This window comes from Dasypus novemcinctus, chromosome 14, assembly GCF_030445035.2.
Source record: "Dasypus novemcinctus isolate mDasNov1 chromosome 14, mDasNov1.1.hap2, whole genome shotgun sequence".
Lineage (NCBI taxonomy): Eukaryota > Metazoa > Chordata > Mammalia > Cingulata > Dasypodidae > Dasypus > Dasypus novemcinctus.
This window is the reverse complement of record NC_080686.1, coordinates 75964788-75990123: the sequence shown is the minus strand read 5'-3', so window position 1 is coordinate 75990123 and position 25336 is coordinate 75964788. Positions and strand designations below refer to the sequence as shown.

Sequence of the window (25336 nt, the reverse complement as noted above, 5' to 3'; positions counted from 1 at the left end):
GACTTTCAGCTGTTTACCATTTTAATTGCTTATTTCTCCCATCAATCTTCCAGGAGGGGCCAATGATAAAGTTCTTGGGGAATATCTGGGCCTTCTCCTGGCTTCTGGAGGAGTCTTCTTCTTAGTAGCAGGATCTTGGGGGTTACTGATGTCCACGTGAATTCTTTGCCAGGTTCCAGAGCCATCTGTTAATTTCCTATCTTACTAACCGGTTTCATTTTCATTAACTTGATTATGTTTCTTGACTGTTCTAACTCAAATTGTTTTTGCCACGTGTCCTCCATTCACTCTCTATATCCTTACCCTGCTTTTTCTTTACAGCAGCTATCTTCTCAAGTGTTTTCAATTTCAATGTTCTACCACATGGCAGTGCTTTTGCTCATGTTGTATGCTTTGAGCTTTACAAGCAGTCTGGAGTTCCAAAGTCATCTGAAAATCTGTAGGAAAGATATATAGATAAAATTTGAATAATAGATTCACATGGGAAATTTTATTCTGAGAGAGAAAAACTTCCTTATTTACATTTTTACCTTTTTGATATAATCTTTGACAATCTATTTACAGAGTTTTATATATATTAAGTATTTTTTTCCATCTTCACACTTCATTGATTCTCAGTTAACAGCTTAAACCAAGTGAGTAATCAATTGAATCAAAAGAATTTAGCTTTTTGTATTCCTAATGATTTCCATATCAATTGTTATTGTTTCAGCTAAATTGTATTTAATTACAATTAAATGCAATTGCATCTTAATAAGAAAACTGTATTTAGAACAAATGTAAAATAGAAATATAAAACTTTTGCTCAAATACAGTTTTTTTATCTTTCAAATTTAGATTGTTACACTTCAGCTTTTAAAATATTTTCAGACTCTGTACCCCCCCCCCCCAGGCTTTCCTCTCTCTGAAACTCTACTGTTCAAATAACCCCCTGGGGCTGCTAATAGCTTTGACAATATATGGCCTTAGGCATAAGTACTTAATGTTTGTGGGAGGTCTCTTTTGAAAAGCCCCTGAAGCCACCACCTAATCCCCTTAGGCAAAAAGTCTTTAATTAGCTACTTATCCCAACACTGTTATCTACTTCAGTTTTATTCAAATCCTTCAGAGACCCAGAAAGAACTACACCTTTACTGGTAGTGTCTCCATGACAACATCTCTGTATATCTTCTTTTCTTAACCTGTGAAAGAAATAGATGGAAGAAATATATACATACTCTTAACCCTCATAATTGATTTATTTATTCATTCATCCATTCATTCATGAAAAATGAATAGCTATTAACACTATTAAGTATTATGTATATTGACTACAACTCTGTAAAGTAGATATGATTATTTATATTTTAAGATAGAAAAACCTTTATGTTTTAGAGACAAAAGTAGAATTAGGATTTGAACCCAGGCTGCTTGATTCTAAAGTTTGGGTTCTCTTAATCCTATTGTGTAATACTTAAAAGAAGCTTAGTTTATAATTTATCTTTTTAGAGTAAGAAGCAAATGTTAGGCTAACTAATGAAAATGGCAAGTGAAGCTTGTAGAATATTCTATATATGGTAATGTATTTTTGGAAATATTTAAATATTTTTAAAGTATTTTTTGTTATTTAAAAAATAGAAATGATTGAAGTAGAGTTAAACAAATATGGCTGATTGAGGGAAATACTAGAAGGGAAAGCAATGAAACAGGGATAATAAAGACATAACTGGTTGCCAAAGATATAAACAAAAGAACTGAGGTTGACTTTGGGGAAGATTTTATGGAGAAAACTAAAAGGATGTGTGGACAAGAGTGTAGAGTGTATGTGTGTGTGTGTGTGTGCATATATAAAATTTAATTGAGACCATGACCTTGAGATTCATAGTTTGCTTCTTGGTGTTTCTCCAGTGACTTGGTTATAATCAGTCATTCGACAATTTTTCAACAAGGATTTATTGAGTGCTTAGTAAATGCCAGGTACTATTCTAGGCACTGGGAGATGACATTGGTTAAGAAGATGGGGTACCTACCTTATAGAGCTTATATTTTAGTGGCAGAAGGCAGAAAAAGAGCATATCAACAAATATAGACTTTTCTTTCAGTAGTGGTAAGTACTGAAGAGAAAAATAAAGCAGGAGCTGGAGATTAGAGGAAGACATCCTGGAGCTGCTGCATTTTTATACCTAAATGAAATGGGAGATATGAAAGTCTGGGTGATGAGCAAGTATAAAGACTTTAAGAGGGAAGGAGAGCTTGACATATACAAGCCACTGCAAGAATCCCAGATACTGAGAACAGAATGAATGATGGGGAAAATGATAAAAGATAAGATCAGAGAGGAAGAGCAGGGGTCAGGTCATAGAGAGTCTTCAAGGCCAGGGTGAGTTTGAATTTTCTTTATGTGATATAAGAATTCATTGCTGTAGGGGATCATATAATGTTAACTAGTTTCTGAAAAGTCACTGTGGCTGGTAATGATCAGATTTCAGTTTTAGGAAGATCATCTTGACAGTAATATTAAAAATACATTACATGGAAAATGTGCATGCTAACAGAGAGACCATTTATGTGATTATTGAAGTAACCTAGGATAAAGAAATGAGATTGAGAATATAAACCAGTTAGCCATAAGGATGGAGAAGAAGAACATGCAAAGTATTTTCTTTCAACTCAGAATTTCATCAGTTACTTTTTTCCTCTCCAATTTTTGGGATGAATCTTTCTTTTAAAAATTTCCCCCTATTCCTGGCATGCTATCTTCCAGTCATGCAAAATTGTTGGTTTCTTTTATAAAAGAGCCCAATTCTTCTTGGACAGCTTACTGAATTTGTATATAATCCAAAAACATAGATATAAAAGAAAACAAAACAAATGACTTTCTATGAAATACACTATCCACACTGTAAAAAAAATTTGCAACATCTTTCTTTGAGTAATCACCTTATGTGTTTTCATTAGGCTTTGGAAGTGACACAAAATTGTATTAATTGCATTTTAAAAATTGCAAAAGATTTATGCTTATATTTCACCATTACAACCAGACCAGGACATATGTTGTAGAAACACCACCATGCCGTTGGTACCAATAGCAGTAGGAGCAAGGAATATGATTTGTTGACTTCTTACTATGCACTGTGCTAGCTTCTTTATGTGCATTATCTTATTTTTATCTTTCTCACAAAAACCGTTTAGAAACAATAGTATTCCCACATCTACCATAAGGTACCTGAGGTTCAGATAATTTTAGAAATAAGTCTGAATTTAAGCAGTATGTAAAGTTATGAGTTAGTCATGCCTGTAATCACTCTGATAGTACTAGTGGTATAAGGATTTTATTCTCAGATTAGTACTTTCTAATTATAATATCAGTCTTTATTGACTTCAAAGATCTACATATTTAGTATCACATCTATTATTTTCCTTCTACTGAAGAATTGAATTCTGGAACTGGACTACCAGGATTCAAATCCCATTTCCATCTTTCACTAGCTGTGAGAATTTAGGCAAGTTATTTAATCTCTTAGTGCATGTTTCCTCAGCTGTAAAATGGGGAGAATATTCATATTTCGTAAGATGTTGGGATAAATGAGTTAAAATATGCAAAGTGCTTAGAAGTGTGCCGGCATGTAGTAGGCTCCACATAAATGTTAGCCATAATTATCATGATCATTGCTGCTCAAGGGATGCTATTATTCTCAAAGGATGCATGAAGAGAAAAGTAATAAATACTTTCAAATAAGTATTCAAAAATTATTTTAGAGATAAGCAATTTTTAAGGCAGATGTATTTGATAGCTTTTTTAGTAATGTAATACAAATTAGATGCTATTAGTGTGTTCATTGTAGTATATCCTTAGATATGGCATAGTAAAGCCATCCATTAATGATATCTAATACCTCTGAGCGTTTATGATCTTGGAAGACTTAATTTTCATTGTCCTTATGAGTTTTAAATGCTGTATGGTTTGTTTGCATTTGCAAGTCTAGAATTGGTCTAAGATGTTATCTCTGCCCTTTTTTAGTATTTTAATCCTTTGCATCAGAATTAACTCCCTCTATTGGATTTCTTTACTTTTAGTGCCCTGTGGTGGAATTTTGACTAAGCGCAAAGGAACTATTTTGTCTCCTGGATATCCAGAGCCTTATGACAACAATCTGAATTGTGTATGGAAGATCACAGTGCCGGAGGGAGCTGGTATTCAAGTGAGGATATTTTAAATTTTCTTATTTTCATTATATGTTTGGAGTTTCAATCTTTTACAGATGTCAGTATGACTATTATTACTAAAAGTTTAGCACGCATTTTGACAAACACGGTGAAATTACTAGAAATATATGTATTATTAGTTTGGCTTTTTTTTTTTTTTTTTTTTTTTTTTTTTTAATTGCAAGTAACAGCCCAAATTAAGATGGCAAAGCAAGAAGAAAATGTGTTGGTCACATAATGTGGAGCACCGAAGTAAGTATTTCAGAGGTTCATCCTCTGAATGCCATCATCAGCATGTTGACCTTAGTCCTTGAGTTTCTTTCTTCATGTAAGGCTGAAAAATCTCCAGACATACAGCCTTACACAACAATGGTTAATGACCAAAATGGAGTGTCCCTATCTCATGTACTGTTTTTAATAGTCAAGAAAAATAAAATTTGTGGCCTACCTTATTGGCCAAAACTGCAATCATTATACAGTTATTACTGTATAATAAAACACTGGGCAATAGGAAAAGATTTATTATGATTTGGCTCAAAGAAATAGAGATTAACTACCTAGACCTGGCAAGGGGCTCAGTCTCCCCTGAAATTCACAGCTTTCATTTAATGGAACAAAATTATATATCTATTAGTAAGGAAGGGGGATGTTATTCTACAGGCTATCAATAGTGTCTAGCATGTTAATTTATTTATGACTATTTGTGTGTGTGTGTGGGGGGGGGGGGGGTAGCAGTTTGACCTGTTATTCTGTTTCTATTTTACAAGGAGATTGATTCTAGATAATTTGATAGCTTTTTACTCCTGATTTAGTGTATATTCTATGGAAGGTAATTTATGCCCCACAAAATATTAGCTGTATCTTTCATATAAATAACTTGATTACCGCCCCAATAGACTAATTGGGTTTTCCCTAGCAACTTTAGATATGTAACAGTAATGGGAAAAATAAGCAAAACAGCATCAATTCAAACTGGTATGAGATAGAAGTATAATTTTCAATTAAAAAATCATCCTTTTGAGTTTGTCTTTAATTTTTTTCATTAAATTAAAAAAAAAATTCCTGACAGGTTTCTGAGGTTAAATGGACCAGAAAAATGAGGAGAAAACATGAAACATATTTTCACTGTTTTAAGGACATTAAAAACTAAGCTCTTTACGTATATGCTTACTTTCTGGGTAGCTATACTATAAATTTTATGGCCATCTTATACAGCTTTTAGATAACTAATCAATTTTATCTTAATATCAAGACAATTAAGAAGAATCTTAGGACTGTCCATATTCTAAAGGGAACAGAAGATTTGAAATGAGATGATACCTTTAGAACCTTCAGAGAAATTTTATCATATCATCTGTTGAAAAACCTATCAAGGTCATCCAGGAGTATATGTATATTGGGCATCCACTTACTCCTTTCTATTTCATCTTAAAAATAATAAAACACTGGCATTTTCCCTCCAGTTACCATCCTTTTCTTTTTTTTTTTTTTTTACCTCACTGCTGTATGCAATGCAATGTGGCTTCAGCACCTGAAGCACTAATCAATCCACTTTCATTGTAATGACTGAGGACCTGTCTGTCACCAAATCCATTGCTCATCTTGCTTATTCTGTCAGCAACCATTTATACTATTGATTTTCTCATCACTCTTAAAACACATTTTTTTCTCCTTAGCTTTTCTTTAACTTAGCTTAGTAGCATGATATTCTCTTGGATTTTGTTTTGATTTTTACATTTGTGACTCTTGCTTGTTTCTTCCCTACATTGTCTCCTCTTCCACCCATCCTTCAAATATTGGTGTTTGCAAAATTCTATGGCCTTTGTTCATATCACCTTATACCATTTGCCAGCACTTTGTTTCCATGGCTTAAACTACCATATCCAGGACCTGAATCATAAAAGACAATTAGAAAACATTTTAAAAATGAAGGACTGAGTAACATTTCCAAACGTAAGTATCTAATGTAAAACTCTCACCTAAGCTCTAACTTTTTCACCATATATTCAGCTGCCCATTGGATATTTAAAGTTGAACATCTGACATCTCAAATACAACTTTCCAAAACTGACTTCATGAATTTTCTTTAAATTTATGGGCTTTCCCCAGTGTTCTCCACCTCATAATGGACCTCTCATTCATTCAGTTGCATAAGCCAGAAATTTTGATGTAAATCTCTGTTTCCTACTCCACACAATGAAATATGACAGGTCTATCTTCCACAAACCTTTCAAATAAGTCTATTTTTCTCCATGTACCCTCTTACCACCCAAGTGCAAGTAACCATCATCCCTGTCCTAGGTTTTTGTTCTCCTCCAGTTCATTCCCCATAGGGAAAACAGAGCAACCTTCTGAAAAGAAAAATGTAATACCATCTTTTCCTGCTCAAAATCCCTCAATTGCAGCTCCCCTCCTCCCTTTAAATCCTTGACAGTTGATTATACCCCTCTTTGCTCTGTTGTCATTTCTTGCCATTTGTATTTCTCTATTTTAAAGAATTTTTTATGCAAGCCTGGCTCTCTTTTGTGTCGGGCTTTTCCTTCTTCCTGCAACCCTCTCCATGATCCCTTTCTTTGGCTTATTCCTACTCATCTTCTCTGTGTTTGTTTAAATACAGCTTTGGTGGAAGACGTTCCATGAACTTCAGATAAGGTTAAGTTTCCTCACTATATGTTCTCATAGCCTTCTATAATTTCCTTATCATAAGACACATCACACTTTACTGTTATTGCTTAGTTAATTAAATGTAATCTCTTGGGGGTAATAACCAAGTCTGTTCTGGCAGTTAGCAAAGTGCCTGGCAGTATATGCTCAGTAAATATTTTTAGAATGACTCAATGAATACCTGCAGAAGCAGTGGGATTTTGACTATTTTGTGGAGTTAGCACAACATGATAAATGAATAAGACATCTGAAGAAAAACTATGTTGTATGTCACTTGTCCTAGGCAAATACTGTTCAAAACCAGACATATACCATGACAGAGTGAGAATTTTCACCAGGGACACACTTTGTTTAATGATTGCATTTTAGAGAACAAAATTTAGAAAACAAAAATCGAGGTCTTCTATTGGATTTATAGAATACAAAGCCTATTGGACTTTTTTTTTAATTTACTTTTTTAATTAAAAAAATACTTAGATTACATAAATGTTACATAAAAAAATATAGGGGATTCCATATATCCCACTCCCTACCCTCCCACACTTTCCCACATTAACAGCACCCTTCATTAATGTGGTACATCTGTCACAATTGATGAGCACATATCAGAGCCTTGCTACTAATTGTGGATTATAGTTTATATTATAGTTTAAACTCTCTCCTGCAAAATTTTGTAAGTTATGACAAGATATATAATGACCTGTGTCTGTCATTGCAGTGTCATTCAGGACAGTTCCAATGTTCCAAAAATGCCCCCATACTACACCTATTTTTCCCTCTCCCTCCCCTCAGATCCTACGGTGGCCATTACCTCCACATCAATGATAAAAGTTCTTCCATTCCTAGAATAACTATAAGTCTATAGTAGAATAACAGTAAGTCTACTCTAGTCCATCCTTCACTCCCCAATCCTGAAGTTTCTGGGACGGTGATCCCTGCTCCGCCTCTGATTGAAAGGGTGGTTAGATCCCATGGGGCAGATGGATGGGAATATCTTGCTTGTAGTTGTAGACTCTCTTGGTTCCTTGGAATGGTCGTTATCCATCATCATCTCCTTGTTAATTGTCTTGGGTAGGCCCAGTGAACTGGATAGTAGGTGGTGCAACTCTGTTGAGATTCAGGGCCTAACTGGCACATGGAAAGCCCAAAGATTTAAATCTCTTGGACAAAAATGTATCAACTCTAGTACTAATTCTAAGTTCAAAGAGAAGGGGCAGAAGAACCAAGTGTAGGGAAAACACGATGGAGTCCAAGTCTGTCACATTGGGAAGCATAAATTCCAAAGTAGGTCCCATTGGCAGGGCAGAATCAAACTCCTAAGCTGTCAGCCCTGCCTATAGTGTTTGGATGTCTCCAGAGCTCTTAGGAGCTCTGCTGTTTGAGGCAATATTTACTTTGGCAGTCAATGAGATCCTGCTGAGACCAGCATAAGCAAAATTAACCTCTGGAATGTCCTCCATACTCACTTTGAAGTCTCTTAGCCATATAAATTCATTTGTCCACCTTTTCCCCCTTTTGGTTAAGGTCTTTTTTCAGTTGCATTGCTAGTTGGTGCTTGGTAGTAATCCCTTGGTGCCAGAGAGGTGTGTAATATTCTTTTGGGCTGGATTTTTAATTTTAAACCTTCTAAAGAACTATCAAGAACCTTTTAAAAAATTAATCCCTTACATAGATGATAATCTTGGACATATCACTAAATCATATCTGTATATTTGAAATTTGACTGCACTTCAAATAAAAGACATGTATTATTAAATGAAAAGATGGGCCTACTTGACTATACACCAAATTTAAAACAATACTTATTTTATTTGATTCTGTTGGCTGAAAATGTATGTGAATAACTATATAAATATTCAATAAATCATATATGAGATGAAATAAGATAACCACCAGTGGAAAAAGTGAAAAAAAAATGAATGCTGAAATAATTACGAATATTAAAGAATGATTTAGCATTCTTTGGAAATAACTTCAACAGGTAGACCAATTTGTTATATTTATATTAAGAGAGAAGTTTGTGGGGAGGAGGGTATTTATTTTGTTTGCTTATTTATTTTTGCAAAGTCTAGCAAAAAGAGAACTCCAAAGGAATTAAATTCAATAGTAACAATGATAGTAATCAAGCAAAGATCAATTTCTATGTGATGAACCATGGAAAGAAATGCTGATTATATAATTGTGTCGATTTGTAGGATGATCAGCCCAAGTTTATATAATCTTCCAAACAAGACAAAATAGTATTTGCATTTATGTATGCCTAGTTCTAGTGATTATAAATTTATCACCTCATAAAGCTAATCAAATGCAATGATGAACAACTCCATCAAATGCACAGTTCTCCTGAAGCCTGAGCCAGTAGCTACTTGAGATATATATATATACCTTTTACTTGTTGATTTTCACTTGGTTTTCTGTCATAGGGCATCCTCAGTCATTTGCTTGCATCTCCTCTAAGATCTCATAGCATTGTTTGATAGCTCCCTGAGTTATCTATGCCCTTTGTTTATTATGCCAACCTTACATTCATAATTTGTCCAAATCCTAGGGTCATATTCTCTTCATTTCCTGTACCAAAATTTCTGGCTTACAATAGAAATTTATTCTTTTACAGTTCTGTATGTCAGAAGTCCAAAAGCAGAAGCAATTTCACTGAGCTAAAATCAAGTTTTGGCAGGGTAGTACTCCCTCTAGAGACTATAAGAGAGAATCCAATTTTTGCCTCTTTTCAGCTTCTGGCAGCTGCCAGCATTCCTTGGCTTGTAGCCACATCAACTCCAATCGCTGCCTCTGTGGTCAAATTGCTTTATCTTCTATCTGTGTCAAATCTCCCTCTGCCTCTTTCTTATTGAGACACTGGTGATTGTACCTTGGGCTTACCTAGATAATCCAAGATAACCTTTCCTTCTTAAGATTCTTAATTTAATCACACCTACTCTTTCAATATAATATAACATTTATAGGTTCAGGGAATAGGACCTGCCTGGTATGCTCGAGGCCAGTATTCAGTTTACCATACCTACAGATCCAGAGTTAAACAGGTTTTCTTCCTTCCACTCAGGTAGTAGCTTTTCCTGGAGATGATCAGGTTTTTGTTCTTGCCATCCCTAAGGTCTCAATTTCTCAGGGGAAAAAAAAGTAAATTATTGGTAAGTCTTCTATCTCACTTTTCCTCTATTCAAATCACACAAAATCTTGTTATATCCTCTATAGCAACAAATATAACATCTGGGTCCTCCTTTCTGCTGTTCTTGCTGCCGATCTATCTTGGATTTTTCTTTGCCTTTAAGAAAAGCTACTGAAATAAATAATAAAATTGTCTTTTCCCTTCTATTTTCTTCACCCAATGCAGTTCTGTTTAAGGCACAGTCATGCTTATGGTTTTCCCCTTATAAAACATTCAGTGAAATACTTCTTCTTATGTGGGTGTTCAGTCTTTGTATTTTTTTCTTTCTCAGCTAAAATTGATTGAGTCCTTAATAGGTACTAGGTACCATTCTAAACCCTTTAAATGTATTAACCAATTTAATCTTTACAACACATCTATGAGTTAGATACTATTATTACAATGACTTATGTAAGGCCCAGACTAGTAAACAATTTTCCTAGGGTCACACACCAGTGAGTCAGGAAGTTGCAAATCCAGACACTTTGACTATTGTTTAAATACACTTGTATTTATACACAAAGCTCTACTCTTGCTAACTTTTCCAATTCTTTTCCAATTTTACATGCATATTTCCTCTTATGTTAATACCCTCCACTGAGGCTAAATTGGATTACTGATGGTTCACTAAATCCGGTTCATGGTTTGCCTCCTCTTTATTTTTTATTCACTCAATAATTTCTTTCAGTGGAAACCTCCCCATTATTTAATCTTAGCCCAAATGACAACTGTTGCATGAATCCTTATATTTTCTCTTACTTGAATGTGATCTTTTCTTTCTCTAAACTGAAGGAGAGGAAAGATAAGATATGATAAAGGAGTTGATCATTATTTAAGGTGATGGTGGCTATATTACAATCGTATAGCTTTAATTTTGCTCTTGCTCCTGCTCTGGAACATGGCCATTGGGTCTCATGCCAGCCACATAGGCAGGGGATCTGTTGCCATGTGGCACTCACCCTTGGAAAAGAGGCACCAGCATTCACTTGAATGAAAGAATGTTGATGAGCTATTTTTCAGATAGAAAAGTTTTTAAGGAATGCATTTCTCTAATTACTTAGCAAGGGAACCATAGTGCTTACATTTATGAGACCAGCCAAATAAAAAAAATAAAATTAATAAAATTATTCCTACTCCCCCAAACTATAGAATATTTAATAAGCAAATAGCAAAAGAGACAGCATCCACAGTTGTGAAGGTCCTGTAGGTTCTTGCAAATGTGCAAGCTATGCCAAGTGATGTGCAATTGAGTAACACATGTCTCTTTCCATAAATAAAAAGTTGATAGACATGAGAGAATTATACCCCAGCATTTCCCCTCTCAACTTCAGGGATCTTCACAGTGATTTAGTTATGATTCCATTCATTAAAAAAATCTGTAAAATATGCTCCAAATCAGTTACGAATTATTTCCAGTCACCCAATTGAGTCCCATTACAATTGAGTATTGGGGATAAAGGCATTTTTTTTTTTTTTTAAATGGAGGAAAGGAAAGTGAACATAGGTAATTCAATAAAAGAGAAAATAAAATATGTCCAGGCAAAAACTTATATGGTACTATATGCTGTGGGCCATAATCTGGTTATTTCTTAGTAGCTAAAGCAAATAAGAAAATTGAATTTTTAATAGATCCTAATACTCAAAAACGTGCATTGGGATTCCTGGCACTGAGTCATTAAATTAATACAAAGTGTGTAGTAACGAGGTAACTTTTGAAATTATCAAGGTTGTCCCCAGGTGAACACTGCTCAGTGTTCTATAGACTTTTCTTATAAAGTCAGCCCATGTAGGCAGGTGTCTTAATGATAAGTATTAGTTGCATTTAAAACCCTTCAGGAAGGGTCACAGTGATGGGGTCTAGGCTCTGGGCTTTCTCTTCCTGGGAGAGCTAAGTAGAATGCAATATATTTATATGGTTAGAAATGTACCTATGTAAATTCTCATCAACAATTCTTATTTTACAGGTGCAAGTTGTCAGTTTTGCTACAGAACATAATTGGGATTCTCTGGACTTTTATGATGGGGGTGACAATAATGCTCCAAGACTTGGAAGCTATTCAGGTAAATAAGACAGTTAAACTTAATGATAATACAGGTTTAATTAGGAATATAAATTGTTTTAAAATACCCTAGAAGTCTGGCTTGATGGCAGTAATTTGCTTAAGAAACTATACACAACAAATTAAATTTAAAGTTTAGAAATTTGAAGACTTTAAGGCAATATTCAATTTGCTGTATAAAACTTTACTGTAATCTTACTATACTTAGGTAATTATTTATTGATGTTTTTATGTTAATGCTAATATTTTCAGCTGATTGTGGCTAAGAGATAGTATGTGACTTTTTTAGAAAAGAGGTATTAATAATATTTAGAAATTGGACAGTACTTAAAAGTTCAACAATAAGAATAGTGGTTGGTAATTATGTTATATCCACTCAATGAAATGTTATACAGACATTAAGATAATTATGATACTAGGTAATAACATGGTAAATGTATTCAGTGCATATAAAGAATCCAAAAAAATATTTCTATTAAGGGAATAAAATTGTATAAAATTAATACAGGCATATTGAATAAGACCAGCGAGGAATACAGATTATATAAAATAGTTTGGTGAGAAACAGACATATTTAATCTTCCTTTAGATTTGTTAAGGCTTTTAAGGGTAAATTATGCAATAAATCAAAAGTTTCTTTCAATATAGAGAAAGTGAAATAAAGAGTTTTACGTTTTTACTATTATAATTTTTAAACTCTTGAAATATGAACATAGCAAAAATAACAATTTTAGGAAAATTTAAAATAGAACACACAACCAAGTTTTCAGCATCACTAATGAAGAAAGAAAAGAAGAAATCTAGACCGGGAGGGATTTGGTTTAAGCATAAATATTACTTTATCAAATTTAGATAGAAACCTTCCTTGGAGAATCTCAGACAGATCGAATATACTTTTGTTTATAATGGTGCTTTCTTAACAAATATAACAATGAAGCTGATAATTGTGATTAAATAACAACTATCAACTACTGAGCGCTAGCTAGCTCTGCACTATACACGATGTTAAACACTTGACACATTTCCTCATTTGATCTTAAGTCCTTTGAGGTGGTTGAGTCTTAGAGAGATTAAATTGTCCAAGCTTGAACGGTTGTCAGATGAGATTGGGATTCACTTACTGTGAGTCCAGACCTAGAGTTTTTAATCATTAAGATGCTCAAAAACACTAAAGGCAGGTTGAGTGACCTTTGAGTTTCTGTTTACGTATGTATTCAGTGAATACAAGTAAGATAAGATGGACAGAGAATGAGGTCAGAAAAGGAGCAGTTGTGTGTTCTGCAATGAATTCTTCCTGATTTCTTTTATAGAAGGCATCAGAGGTTGAGGACCATAATCTGTGGAAAGCAAGTATAAAGTAACTAGATCCTTTAAAAAACTGTTTACAGTGTTCTTAACTCATAATCTTGTTGAACTTTATCTTAAAACATGGAAGAACTGGTATTTATTTTAAGGTTTGTCATTTGAAACTGCTTTTAATTGTAATCTGAAGGATCTTCAACTGTTACTTTATTCATTGTCAAATAGGCAAGAAGTATTTGGGTCAAGCAGATATTTCATATTTCAATCTTAATAATTGAATAAACTATATTTGATACCCTTCAGAAGTAAAGAAGAATGTGATTGTTATACATTTTCTGAGAGCCAAGGGTAATAGAATTAACATGTTTGGAAGTTTTTAAAAGCCACCTACTACCTTTGCTGTCAGAATCTAAGAAACATTAAAGTACTTGATCTGGTATGGAAGAGCATATATTAAAAATTTATAGTCACTAATCTAGGATAATAAAGTAATATAGCCTCTGAACCCCACGCAAATTCTTTAGTTACTATACCATAAAAAATACATGCAAACTAAAATAAACTTTATTTTTAACTTGTGCATGGAAAATTGAAATCAACAAGAAATTCAGAACATTTATTTTAAGTGACCCAAGTCACTCATTCTCTTTGCGCCAACTTGTTTTTAGAGAGCAATCTAACATGATCTCACAAGTATTCTCCTTAGAGATAGAACAGTAAAATGAAAAGGAAATGTGGGGGACACGTTCATATTTTTAAAATCTTGAAAAATAGCTCTACTAATGCATAATTTCAGCAATAATATATTGACTGGTTAGTACTTAGCTAACTTAGTTTTACTACAGTCGTTTGTATCATTGTATATGTGCATGTGTATCATTGTACCATTACCTGTCTTTTCATTTGTCATTTCAGGAACTACAATACCCCATCTTTTGAACAGTACTTCTAACAATTTATATCTAAATTTTCAATCAGACATCAGCGTTTCTGCTGCTGGGTTTCATCTTGAATACACAGGTAAAAATATGTGCTATTCAGAAAAGTTAAGAATAAGCTTATATTACTTTTAAAAAATCATATTTCTGAATATTAAAATCACAGTGACTGTCAAAAGGACACATTCAGTCTTACTTTCTTAAAATTCTGAAGTGTTCCTTCAAAATTATATGCATGTATTCTAATGCTTTTCAGTAGATTTACAGCTATTTTCAAATGTGGGGAAGGGAACTGAGTCCTATAGAAATTTGGGAACTAGAATTAGATTAAGTGACTTTTTTTGGTAGCATAGAAATGTAAATAGACATCACTCTGTAAAAGAAGATTTATTCAATCCATTCTTCATTCAGCCAATTAATATTTTGAACACCTGTTATGTTTCAGACCCTATGTTCAACATGGGGAATGGAAAGATAAACATGTCAAGGTATAATTCTTTGAGAATTAAATGAGTCTCACAGAGAGATGAACTAATACTGTTATGAATGCAGTAGTTGAGATGTTTGTCATAGAGGATACAAAAGCAGTAAGTATTTAGCCTGTCAAAGAATTTCAGGGAAGACTTCAAACAGGAGGCTGTACTTGGGCTGAAGGAGGGGTAGATATTTTCAGCAGAGGAAACTTCATATTTAGACAGAACTGTGAAACATGGCACATTAGGGAAACTGTAAGTAGTTCATCAGGATTGGTGCATAAGATTTGAGGAAGCTAAGTGTGAGTTAAGGCTGTTTATGTAGGCAGGGTGACTCCTGGGAGATATGAAATTCATAATCAGAAAGTTGGGTTCATCGTAAGTGATGCAATTCAAAAGCAGCATCTGTTTTGATAGGTATTCATAATACAGATGATTAAGTTATTATAATCACAAATAAATTGAAGAAACTTTTTAAAAGTCCCTTGCTTACAACTTCTGTATTTCTAAAATGTACTGTTGAGTGTGGAAAAGATAATTTATTTGTATTAGATAAATAGTATAAAATCATTAAAATTTAATGGAAATACTTATCCAAGCATCTAGAATTTTTTCAAACTTTTCTTTTGGTTAGAAACTTTTAAAATTATTATCAGTAAATGAAGGAAATTGAGCAACAGGCTATTTAACTAATAATAGCTGTTAATACAGAGTACCTTGTCTCCTAGAATTGGCAGTTTTACTATTTTTATTAAGAGAAAACAATAACTACTAGGTATAAATTTTCTGGTAATGTTAGGGTTCTGGGAAAGCAACATCTATGACCAAAAAAGCATACTAGATATAATTGAAGCATCATTAATCCTGATCTTTAGTTGAAAAAAAATAAAGTTGACTACCTACTATGTGAAGGACATTCTGATTAGAATTGTAGGGAGATTGGAAGATGAATTAGATAAAATCTCTTTCCTAGCCTAGTGAAAACTTTATTATGTGGAGTATAATCTTTCCTATATTTATGAATTTTTATCCACCTATATTTAACTAGTTATTTTTATAAAATGAGAAATCAAGACATACAGTATTTTCGAAATGAGTTATCCAAATCAAACTCAAGAATGTGGGGGAAATTGCCATAGGTAATGAATGAGCATAAAAAATAATAAATCCATGTATTTTAGGTGTAGTTGTTTTAAAAAATAAGATTACCAACCCTCAACATTGTGAAAGCCACTCATAGGAATGACAATTTGTTAGCTTTAGTTTCACATAGTCTAAAGCACATGTTGTCAGAGAGCTGCTTTAGGCTCAAACTGGTCCCCAGATACTTCTTAAGAATCATTAAGTATCTGCATTCTCCACCCAAGAGAAAAGCAAACAAGCAAAAACCTAGGCATCCTTATTTATGCAGTCTCAGGACAACGTTGCTGGATTTTTCAAAAACCACAAGGTGGCAGCCTATTAGAAGAGGCTAAGATTATTGTCAAAATGTTTAAGCATTGTGTTGATGGGTATTATCTAAGACACCAAAACAGTTGCTGAATGCTTCTTTTCGATTGGAACAAAATTCCTTGATTAAAGTGAATATAAAAAAAATTGGTAATACAAAAATGCTGTAAAGATATATTAAAATAATAATTTGGTCTAATCATAACTGAACAAAAGAAGTTAAATATTTTCCAGGTATTCAAAGACCTCTTTTTGGAGAAATTAAGCAAATTCCTCACCAAATGGTTACACTTGGTAACATCGCTCCATAAAAACACTCCAGTTGGATGTACTGTTTTTAAACAAATTCAGTGAATTTAAATTTAAGTCAGAGCTATAAATAGGAAAAAGAAAGGGGTTCAGAAAAACAGATGAGAAAAATAATGTTACAGAGTTTGGAAAAAAGGGAGGGAAGTAGGAAAGGGATAGATAAAGGGAGGAGAGGAAAATATATTTAGTAGACAATAGTGTAATTGGTTTCATTGGATACCTAATAGTCTCTTAAGTATTTGCAATGATTTTGGAATATTCACGCTTTCAAATATATTGTCTAGTCAATGGGGACATTAACATAGCATTTGTAAGATATTAATTGTATGCAAAGGATGGGGGATATTGAACAAGAAATTTTAAAGACTAAGTACAGCTTTATAGAACTAAACTTACTAATAAATTCTGCTCTAGGTTTTAAAGGCAAAGAGATCAAAAACAAGTTATGGCAGGATTTTTTGGCTACTTTGTTAACAGATTGAACAGCAGCAGTTTCAGTTACTCTGATTAAAATATATAATCATCAAATGCTAATGGTTCAGCAGGGCAATCTAAAAAACTGACTGCTCATTTGTATACACTTAAGTACAAAACTTTGAGAAACTCTGGAGAATATGCTACCCCTTTACACAAGCACAGTGGCTTTTTTGGCGAATAATCCATCTTGTTCATGGAAAGAATAATGTCTGTCAAGCTTCAAAATGTAAGCTTCCCTTAATGTAGAAACAGTTATTTTGTGGTAATTCTAGACTGTTTGTCAAGGCAGATTATGTTAACTAGTAGAAATTTTTAAGAAATTCCTTAGGTATTCAGAAGCCCCAGTGTTACTGGTTGAGATGTCAGGATGCAATAATCCCTGTAAGAGAAAAACTATTTCTTAATGAATATAAACAAGGAATATAAGAAAAATTTAAAAAGATCTTTAAGTTTAGAAATTTTTATGTAGCAAAATGCTTTGGGAACTGGAAAAAATAATTGCATGTGTGAGATCTGTGCCTGTGCATATGTGTATGTATGTGTGTAAATGTATAGTTACATTAAATTTTCTCCACTGAAGAGATATTTATCTCACTGCTCATCTTTGATATTTCTTTCATGACAGTCTCTGAGAAATAAGTTCTGCCCACAGGATGACATAAGGGAGGAATCACAATAGGCAAGAATTGTCTCCTTATCACACCATGATTATCAGCCACAGATACAAAAGATTTTAAGGGATTCTAAGATTTCAGAAACATATGTATAAAAAGGACAGTCTCCATTTTTTTTTTAAAATCAGAAAGCAGACTATATTCCTAGAGGAAAATTTTAAATAGTAATGGTTTCAGGAAATATGGCAAGTGTTCTTCTGTCTCAGGAAATGGAAATATGGCTGCAATTCCTCCTGGCAAGAGGTGTTTTCTCCATCTGACTTCCCTACTCACTGATCAGTTTTCAGGAAAAAAAATCTAGATTTCAGTTATCAGACAGATATACCCTGCTTCAGTTTGGATTCATTATGGGCATTTTATTTATTTAAAAGATAAATGCTGGCAAATGGGCTGATTTTTATAACCTAGTACCCTTTCTCCCTTGAACTTGAGATCCTGATATTTTAACTTTGGAATGTCAGACCCTGTTTTACTTTCTGGCTGCTACAATAAATACCATGCAATGGGTGGCTTATACAATAGGAATTTATTAGCTCACACTTTGAGTTAGGAGAAGTCCAAAATCAAGGCATTATCAAGGCAATGCTTTCTCCTAAGAGAACTGTGGCATTCTGGGGCTGGCTGCTGGTGATTGTTGGTCTGACTTTTCAGTCACATGGCCATGCACATGGCAGCCTCTCCCGACTTTTCCTTTCTCTTCCGGGTTCCTTTAACTTCTAGCTTCTGGCTGCCCCATGTGTCTTTCTTTCTGAGGCCTTTTTTTAAGGCCTGAGGTAACAGAATTAAGACTCATCCTGATTTCAGTTGGCCCACACCTTTAACTGAAGTGACCTCATCCAAAGGTATTATATACAAGGGTTCATACCCACAGGAATATGGATAAAGTTTAAAAACATATTTTTCTGGGGTACGTAGGTCCAAGCCACCACATACCCTTATTATTATTATTATCATTATCATTATCATCATCATCATCATCATTGTCAGACATACAATGCCCCTTTTGCCAACTCTATCCTCCCCACACTTTGGTCTCAATCTTTCTAGAGACTCATTTTGATAATTTTGTAACACTGCTTTCCTATTTTCTACTCAATATAGGCAATATTCTTTTACCTCCTACTTCAATAATAATTTATTTCATACTACTCCCACTAAACCAGATGAAGTCATTATTTGCTTCCTAGGTACATCATGCCTGTTCCTCCTTCTGCTCCTTTCCCTATTCATTCCTACCACCTGGCATGCCCCACTTCTCTTCTTCCTTTCTCTATTTAAACTCTTAGTTCTTAAGTTTACCTTAATTCTTAACTTCACTTACTCAATTAATACAACCCAATTTCTTTGAATGCTGATATCACTTTCTTTTTAGCCCTCTGGATGTCCATGTACATTCATTCAACAACTATTTACTGAACACTTTTTATGTGCCAAGCATTGTTCACATTAGGGAAGAAAAGAGACAATAAATACTTGCCCAAGGGGTGCTTACAGTCTAACAGGGAAGACAGAAAAAAAAACCAAAATTATAAAAATCAATAAGCTGTATAATATTTCAGAAAGTGATATGTCATGGAAAATAAGCAGAGAGAGAGCTGAGAGACCAGGAATGCTAGGACTGGAGTTGGGATGTTACCATTTTAAACAGGGTGATCAGTCTAGGTTTCATACAGATGGTGATTGAAAAGTAGAAGGACCTGAGAAGGTTAGCTTTGTGGATATTTGAGGAAAAAGTGTTCTAGAAACAGCCAGAGTAAATACCTTAATATAAAAAGTATGAAGAACAGCAAGTAGGTAGAGGTAGTAGAAAATGATGAGAGATGAAAGGCAGGTGAAGTCCTCTGGGGCCTGTAGGTCACGGTAAGGACTTTCATTTTTTTACTTTAAGTGAAGTTGGGAATCATTAGGGAGTTTTGAGCAGAGGAGTGACATGTTCTCATTTACAAGATCCTGTAGTATTTTGAAATTACTAGTGTTTAGGTCATTTATTTTAATTAACATTCTTGGATTTTCTCTCCTAATAAATATAAAGCTACTTGAGGACAGTGTATTATTTATTTCCAATAGGGCACAATACAATGTGTTCCTCTTTTTATATCCTCAATGAATATTTGCTGGAAAAGTGAAAAATCAATAGCTTCATCTATCCAAGGAAAATTACCAATTTGTAAAATTGTGCACTATCCCTTGCCTATCCCTACCCCAGCACCCAAGCTAAGTGTACCACATGTGCCAGTTTTTCTAGGTCCTTTTCCTAGTTACTTATTAAAGAAAGAGGACTGGACTTAGGAAACTACTTTTTTTTTTTTAAGAAGAAGAAAAACTGATTTTTCATTTGTTTCCCATACGATTTGGTTTTCTTTGAGACTACCTTTTACATGGCCTATTGCTTCTCTCTTGTGACTTTCTTTATCTTTGGCATTAGATAGTTTGATTATAATAAACCCTGGTTTATCATTTTTAGAGTTTGTTGACCATCTTAGATATGCATATTCATGCTCAATTTGTGAAAATTTCAACCATTATATTTTTTTCTCTCTGCCTCTTTCTTCTTCTGGATTCTTATGATGCATATATTGATATGCTAGATGATGTCACACAGGTTCTTCAGGCTCTGTTCACTTTTCCTTATTCTTCTTTCTGTTCCTCAGATTGAATAACTTAGTTTTCTTATCTTCAAATTCACTGATTTTTTCTGCCAGCTATAGTCCAATTTGTTCTTGAGCCCCAATAGGGAATTTTAAATTTCTGTTACTGTGGTCTTCAGTTCTATTTGGTTCCTTTTCATAATTTCCATCTCTTTATCGATATTCTTTTTGGGTTCATCTATCATTTTCTTTATTTCCTCTAGTTCTTTTTCCATGTTTTCTTTCCATGTTTTCTTTGAGCACATTTTTAAAAAGTCTTTCTCTGGTACATATCAGGTCTGGTGTTCCCCATAAGTGGTTTCTAATGCTTTAATCTTTCCCTTTGTCTGGGCTATCATTTGCCTATTATATTTTATTTTTTGTATGTTTTATAACGTTCTGTTGAAACCTGGGCATTTTGATATTTGAATATGTTATTGGTGCAATTCAGACTCTGAAGATCTATTCCTTAAGCTTGTATCCAACTAGTGTAATGACGGAGCTTTTCTTAAAGGACAGGAACTAACAAATCAAAACATAAAAAGAAACAGTGCAAAAAAATCCAAAAAAAAAAAACCCAAAAATCAAAGCATCCTTCCAGTCTTTGCTGTGTGAGAACTCTTTTTTAGAGCTTATCCATATAATGAGTTCAGAGAATAGCTCCAAACCAAAGTATAGGGTCCTCTCTGATCCTTTTTGTGCATATATCTCTTCTTTTCTTGGTGATATGCATGTGGCCTTAGGAATCCCTGCATTTACACAGATGCAAACGTCCACTCTTCTCTAGGTGATAGTTTCCTCATGGTCTTGAGCCCTGCCCTATATGTCCTATAGCCAACAAGCCCTTCCTCAAGCAGCACTATTTTTCTCTTCTTCCAGGATTCTGTAGAAGAGCTTTCTGAGCCTTCCACATGCAGGGAAAATTCTGAGATGTCTAGTCCCCCAGACCACCACCAGACATACTGGGATGGACATAAGTGCTTCCAGTTTGTTCATGACTCCAGAACTGGGACCAGGGATCCAGGAAGTGAGGGACAGGGAAGGGGCCATCCCAAGCACTATGAGATCCTACCACTATTTTTAAAAAAGCAAATCAATTTTATTGATACATATTGATAAAGCATATGCATCATCCACAGTGTATAATAATGGTTTGATGTAATAACATAATTGTACATTCATCATTTCAATCATTATTATAGCATTTCCATTATTTCAATAATAAAAATAATAAACAAAAAACAGAGGAAAAAACAAGGAAATTCTTCACCCCTCAATCTCACTATGTTTCCCCTGCTATACATAGCTGCTGTTTCTGACTATTCTCGTACAATTATTTTATTTAATTTTTAAGCAGTTTTATGGAGACAAATTTATATACCATATGATCTATCTAAAGTGTATAATTACTGGCTTTTAATATAATCACAATGTTTTACATCTATCACCACAAAAAAATTTTAGAACAATTTCATTACTTCAAAAAGAAAAACTCCACACCAATTAGCAGTCCTTCTCCAGCCCTAAATAAATAACCACTAAGCTAATTTCATCTTTAAAAAATATGTTGGTTTATATTTACATTCTGTATTAATGGAATAATACAATATGTAGTTCTTTGTTTCAGGTTTCTTTCACTTAGCATAAAGACATTGTTTTGTCTGATATTAACATCTTGTAACATTAAACATTTATTCAGCTTCAAAGACAAACAGTCTTATACGTGCAATTTTACCCATATTCATATTTCACATACAGGTTTTTACTGTGCTATACAGTTACATGTTACATTTTTTAGCTTGAGTAATATACATGACCTCAGACTTTTCCTTTAAACCACTTTGATACCCGCATAATAGTACTGCTAGTAACAAACATTATGGTGGCTTTCACCTTATCTATTCATTTCCAAAGATTAACACATCCTTTTACCAATTCTGCACAAGTTAACCCTCAACTTTCCATTCTCTAACCTCACTCTATTTTCTGGTGATGCAGAAAATTCAAGTTATTAACTCCATGGGCTTATGCAATATATTTAGTTCATAGCACTGAAGTCATACAATATTTGTCCTTTTGTATCAGGCTTGCTTCACTCAACATAATGTTCTTCAGGTTCATCCATGTTGTCATATGGTTTCAACTTCATTTCTTCTTAAAACTGCATAATATTCCATCATGTGTATATAGCACAGGTTGTTTATCCATTTATTGTTTGATAGATACCTGGGTTGTTTCCAACTTTTGACAATCTTGGATAATGATGCTATGAATATCAGAGTACAGATGCATGTTCATGTCACTTCTCTCAGTTCCGGTTATACACCTAGTAGTGGTATATAGCTGGGTCATGTGGCAAATCTATATTCAACTTCCTTAGGAATTGCCCAACAGTCCTCCACAGTGGCTGTACCAGTCTACATTCCCACCAACAGTGAATAAATGTTTCTATATCTCCACATCCATATTTCAACACTTGTAGTTCCCTGTCTTTTTAATAGCGGCCATTCTGATTGGTGTGAAATGATTTACATTTCCCTTATCTCTGGTGATGTTGAACATTCTTTCATGTGTTTTTGGCCATTTATATTTCTTCTTTGGACAAATGCCTGTTCAAGTCTTTTGCACATTTTTTCTTAATTGGGTCATTTGTCTTTTTATTGTTGAATTGTATAATCTCTTTATATATCATAGATATAAAACCCTCATAAGACATATGATTTCCACTTATTGTCTCCCATTGCATATGCTGTCTTTTCGACCTTTTAACAAAGTACTTTGAGATGCAAAAGTGTTTCATTTTGAGGAGGTTGCACTTACCTATTTTTTCTTTTGTTGTGCATGCTTTAGGTATAGGTTCCAAGAAACCACTACATATCACAAAGTCTTTAAGAATTTTCACTTCATTTTCTTCTGGTACTTCTGTGTTCCTGGCTTTTATATTCCAGTCTTTGGTTCATTTTGAGATAATTCTGGTGTATCAAGTGAGATAGGGGTCCTCTTTCATTTTTTTGGTTATGGTTTTCCAGTTCCTCCAGTACCTTTTTCAAAAACCAGTTGGTCATTGAGGTGAGGGTTTATTTGTGGACTATCAATTCAATTCCACTAATCATATGTCTATCTCTATGCCAACACCATGCAGCTTTCTAATATGTTTCCAGGTCAAGCAGTGAAATTTCTCCCATATTGGTCTTCATTATTAGAATTCTTTTGGCTATATGGGTGCACTTTCCCTTCCAAATGAATTTGGTAATTGCCTTTTATATGTCTGTAAAATAGCCCTTTGGAAGTTTGACTGGTCTTGCATTGAATCTATAAATCAGTTTGGGTAGGATTGACATCTTCACAAAATTTAGTCTTCCAATCCATGAATATGGAATTTCTTTTGTTTAGGTCTTCCTTGATTTATCTTAAAATTGTTTTGTAGTTTTCTGCACATAGGTTCTGTACTTCTTTGGTTAATTGATTCCTAGGTATTTGAGTATTTTTCTTGCTATTGTAAATGGAATTTTTCCCCAATTTCCTTCTTAGATTGCTCAATGCTAGCGTAGTTAGTACTGGTTTTTGTGTGTCAACCTTGTATTTGCCACTTTGCTGAACTTGTTTTTTAGCTCAAGTAATTTTGTTGTAAACATTTCCGAATTTTCTAAATATAGGATCGTGTCGCACAAATAGTGTGAGTTGTACTGCTTTTCCTATTTGGATGTATTTTTTTTCTTCTTCTCTAATTGCTATACTAGAATTTCTAGCACAATGTGAATAATAATAGTGACAAATGAGCATCATTGTCTTGTACCTGATCTTAGATGGAAAGCTTTCAACCTTTCCCATTGAGTACAATGTTGGCTTTAGGTTTTTCATATAGCCTTTTAGAATATTGAGGAATTTTCCTTCCATTCTTATTTTTCAAAGTGTTTTTAATCAAGAAAGGATGCTGGATTTTGTTCAGTGCCTTTTCTCCAACAATTGAGACTATCATGTGTTTTTTACTTCAATTTGTTAATGTGGTGATAATATATTAATTGATTTTCTTATGTTAAACCAGCATTGCATACCAGGGATAAATCCCACTTGGTCATTATGTATAAGTCTTTTGGTATGCTGTTGGATTCCATTGGTACATATATTGTTTAGGATTTTTGCATCTTTGTTCATTATAGAGATGGGTGATATTGAGGGTAATTTCCCCTCCTCTTCAAATTTTTGGAAGAGTTTAAAGAGGAGTGGTGTTAATTCTTCTCCAAATGCTTGGTAGAATTCACCTGTAAAGCTTTCTGGTTAATTGCTTGATTTAATCTCTTTAACTGTGATTGATTTGTTAAGTTCTTGTTTTCTTATACCATCAGTGTAGGTTATTTGTGTTTTTTTTGGAATTTTACCATTTAATTTAAGTTGCCTTTTTTATTGGTATACATTTTCTCATAATAGCCTCTTTAAAAAAAAAAAGATTTATTTATTTATTTATTTCTCTCCCCTTCCCCCTGCCCTAGTTGTCTGTTCTCTTTGTCTCTTTTGCTGCATGTTCTTTGTCCACTTCTGTTGTTGTCAGCAGCATGGGAATTTATGTTTCTTTTTGTTGCATCATCTTGTCATGTCAGCTCTCCATGTGTGCGGCACCATTCTTAGGCAGGCTGCACTTTCTTTCCTGCCGGGTGGCACTCCTTGCAGGGTGCACTCCCTGCGCATGGGGCTCCCCCATGTGGTGGACACCCCAGTGTGGCACGGCACTCCCTGCGCACATCAGCATTGCGCGTGGGCCAGCTCCACATGGATCAAGGAGTCCCGGGGCTTGAACCATGGGTAATATCTTTTATGATGCTTTGTATTTCTGTGGGGTCAGCCATAACTTCAGCCCTTTCATTTCTGATTTTATTTATTTCTCCTTTCTTTTTTTCATTTTAGTCTAGCTAGGGGTTTGTCAATTTTATTGATCTTCTCAAAGAACTACTTTTTGGTTTCGTTGATTTTTTTCTACTGTTTTATTGATTGTTGTTGTTGTTGTTGTTCTCAAT

At 34.0% G+C, this 25336-nt stretch overlaps 1 protein-coding gene across 2 annotated transcripts in view; it reads left to right on the top strand.

Moving 5' to 3' along the window:
* Positions 1 to 25336, top strand: part of CSMD3 (CUB and Sushi multiple domains 3) — a 1328729-nt gene that overhangs the window by 1154044 nt on the left and 149349 nt on the right. For both annotated transcript variants that reach the window (XM_058275930.2, XM_058275932.2), the window contains 3 exons: positions 4057 to 4181; positions 11980 to 12076; positions 14293 to 14397. In XM_058275930.2, the coding sequence (XP_058131913.1) occupies positions 4057 to 4181; positions 11980 to 12076; positions 14293 to 14397 (327 nt within the window). The remainder of the gene's footprint in view (positions 1 to 4056; positions 4182 to 11979; positions 12077 to 14292; positions 14398 to 25336) is intronic.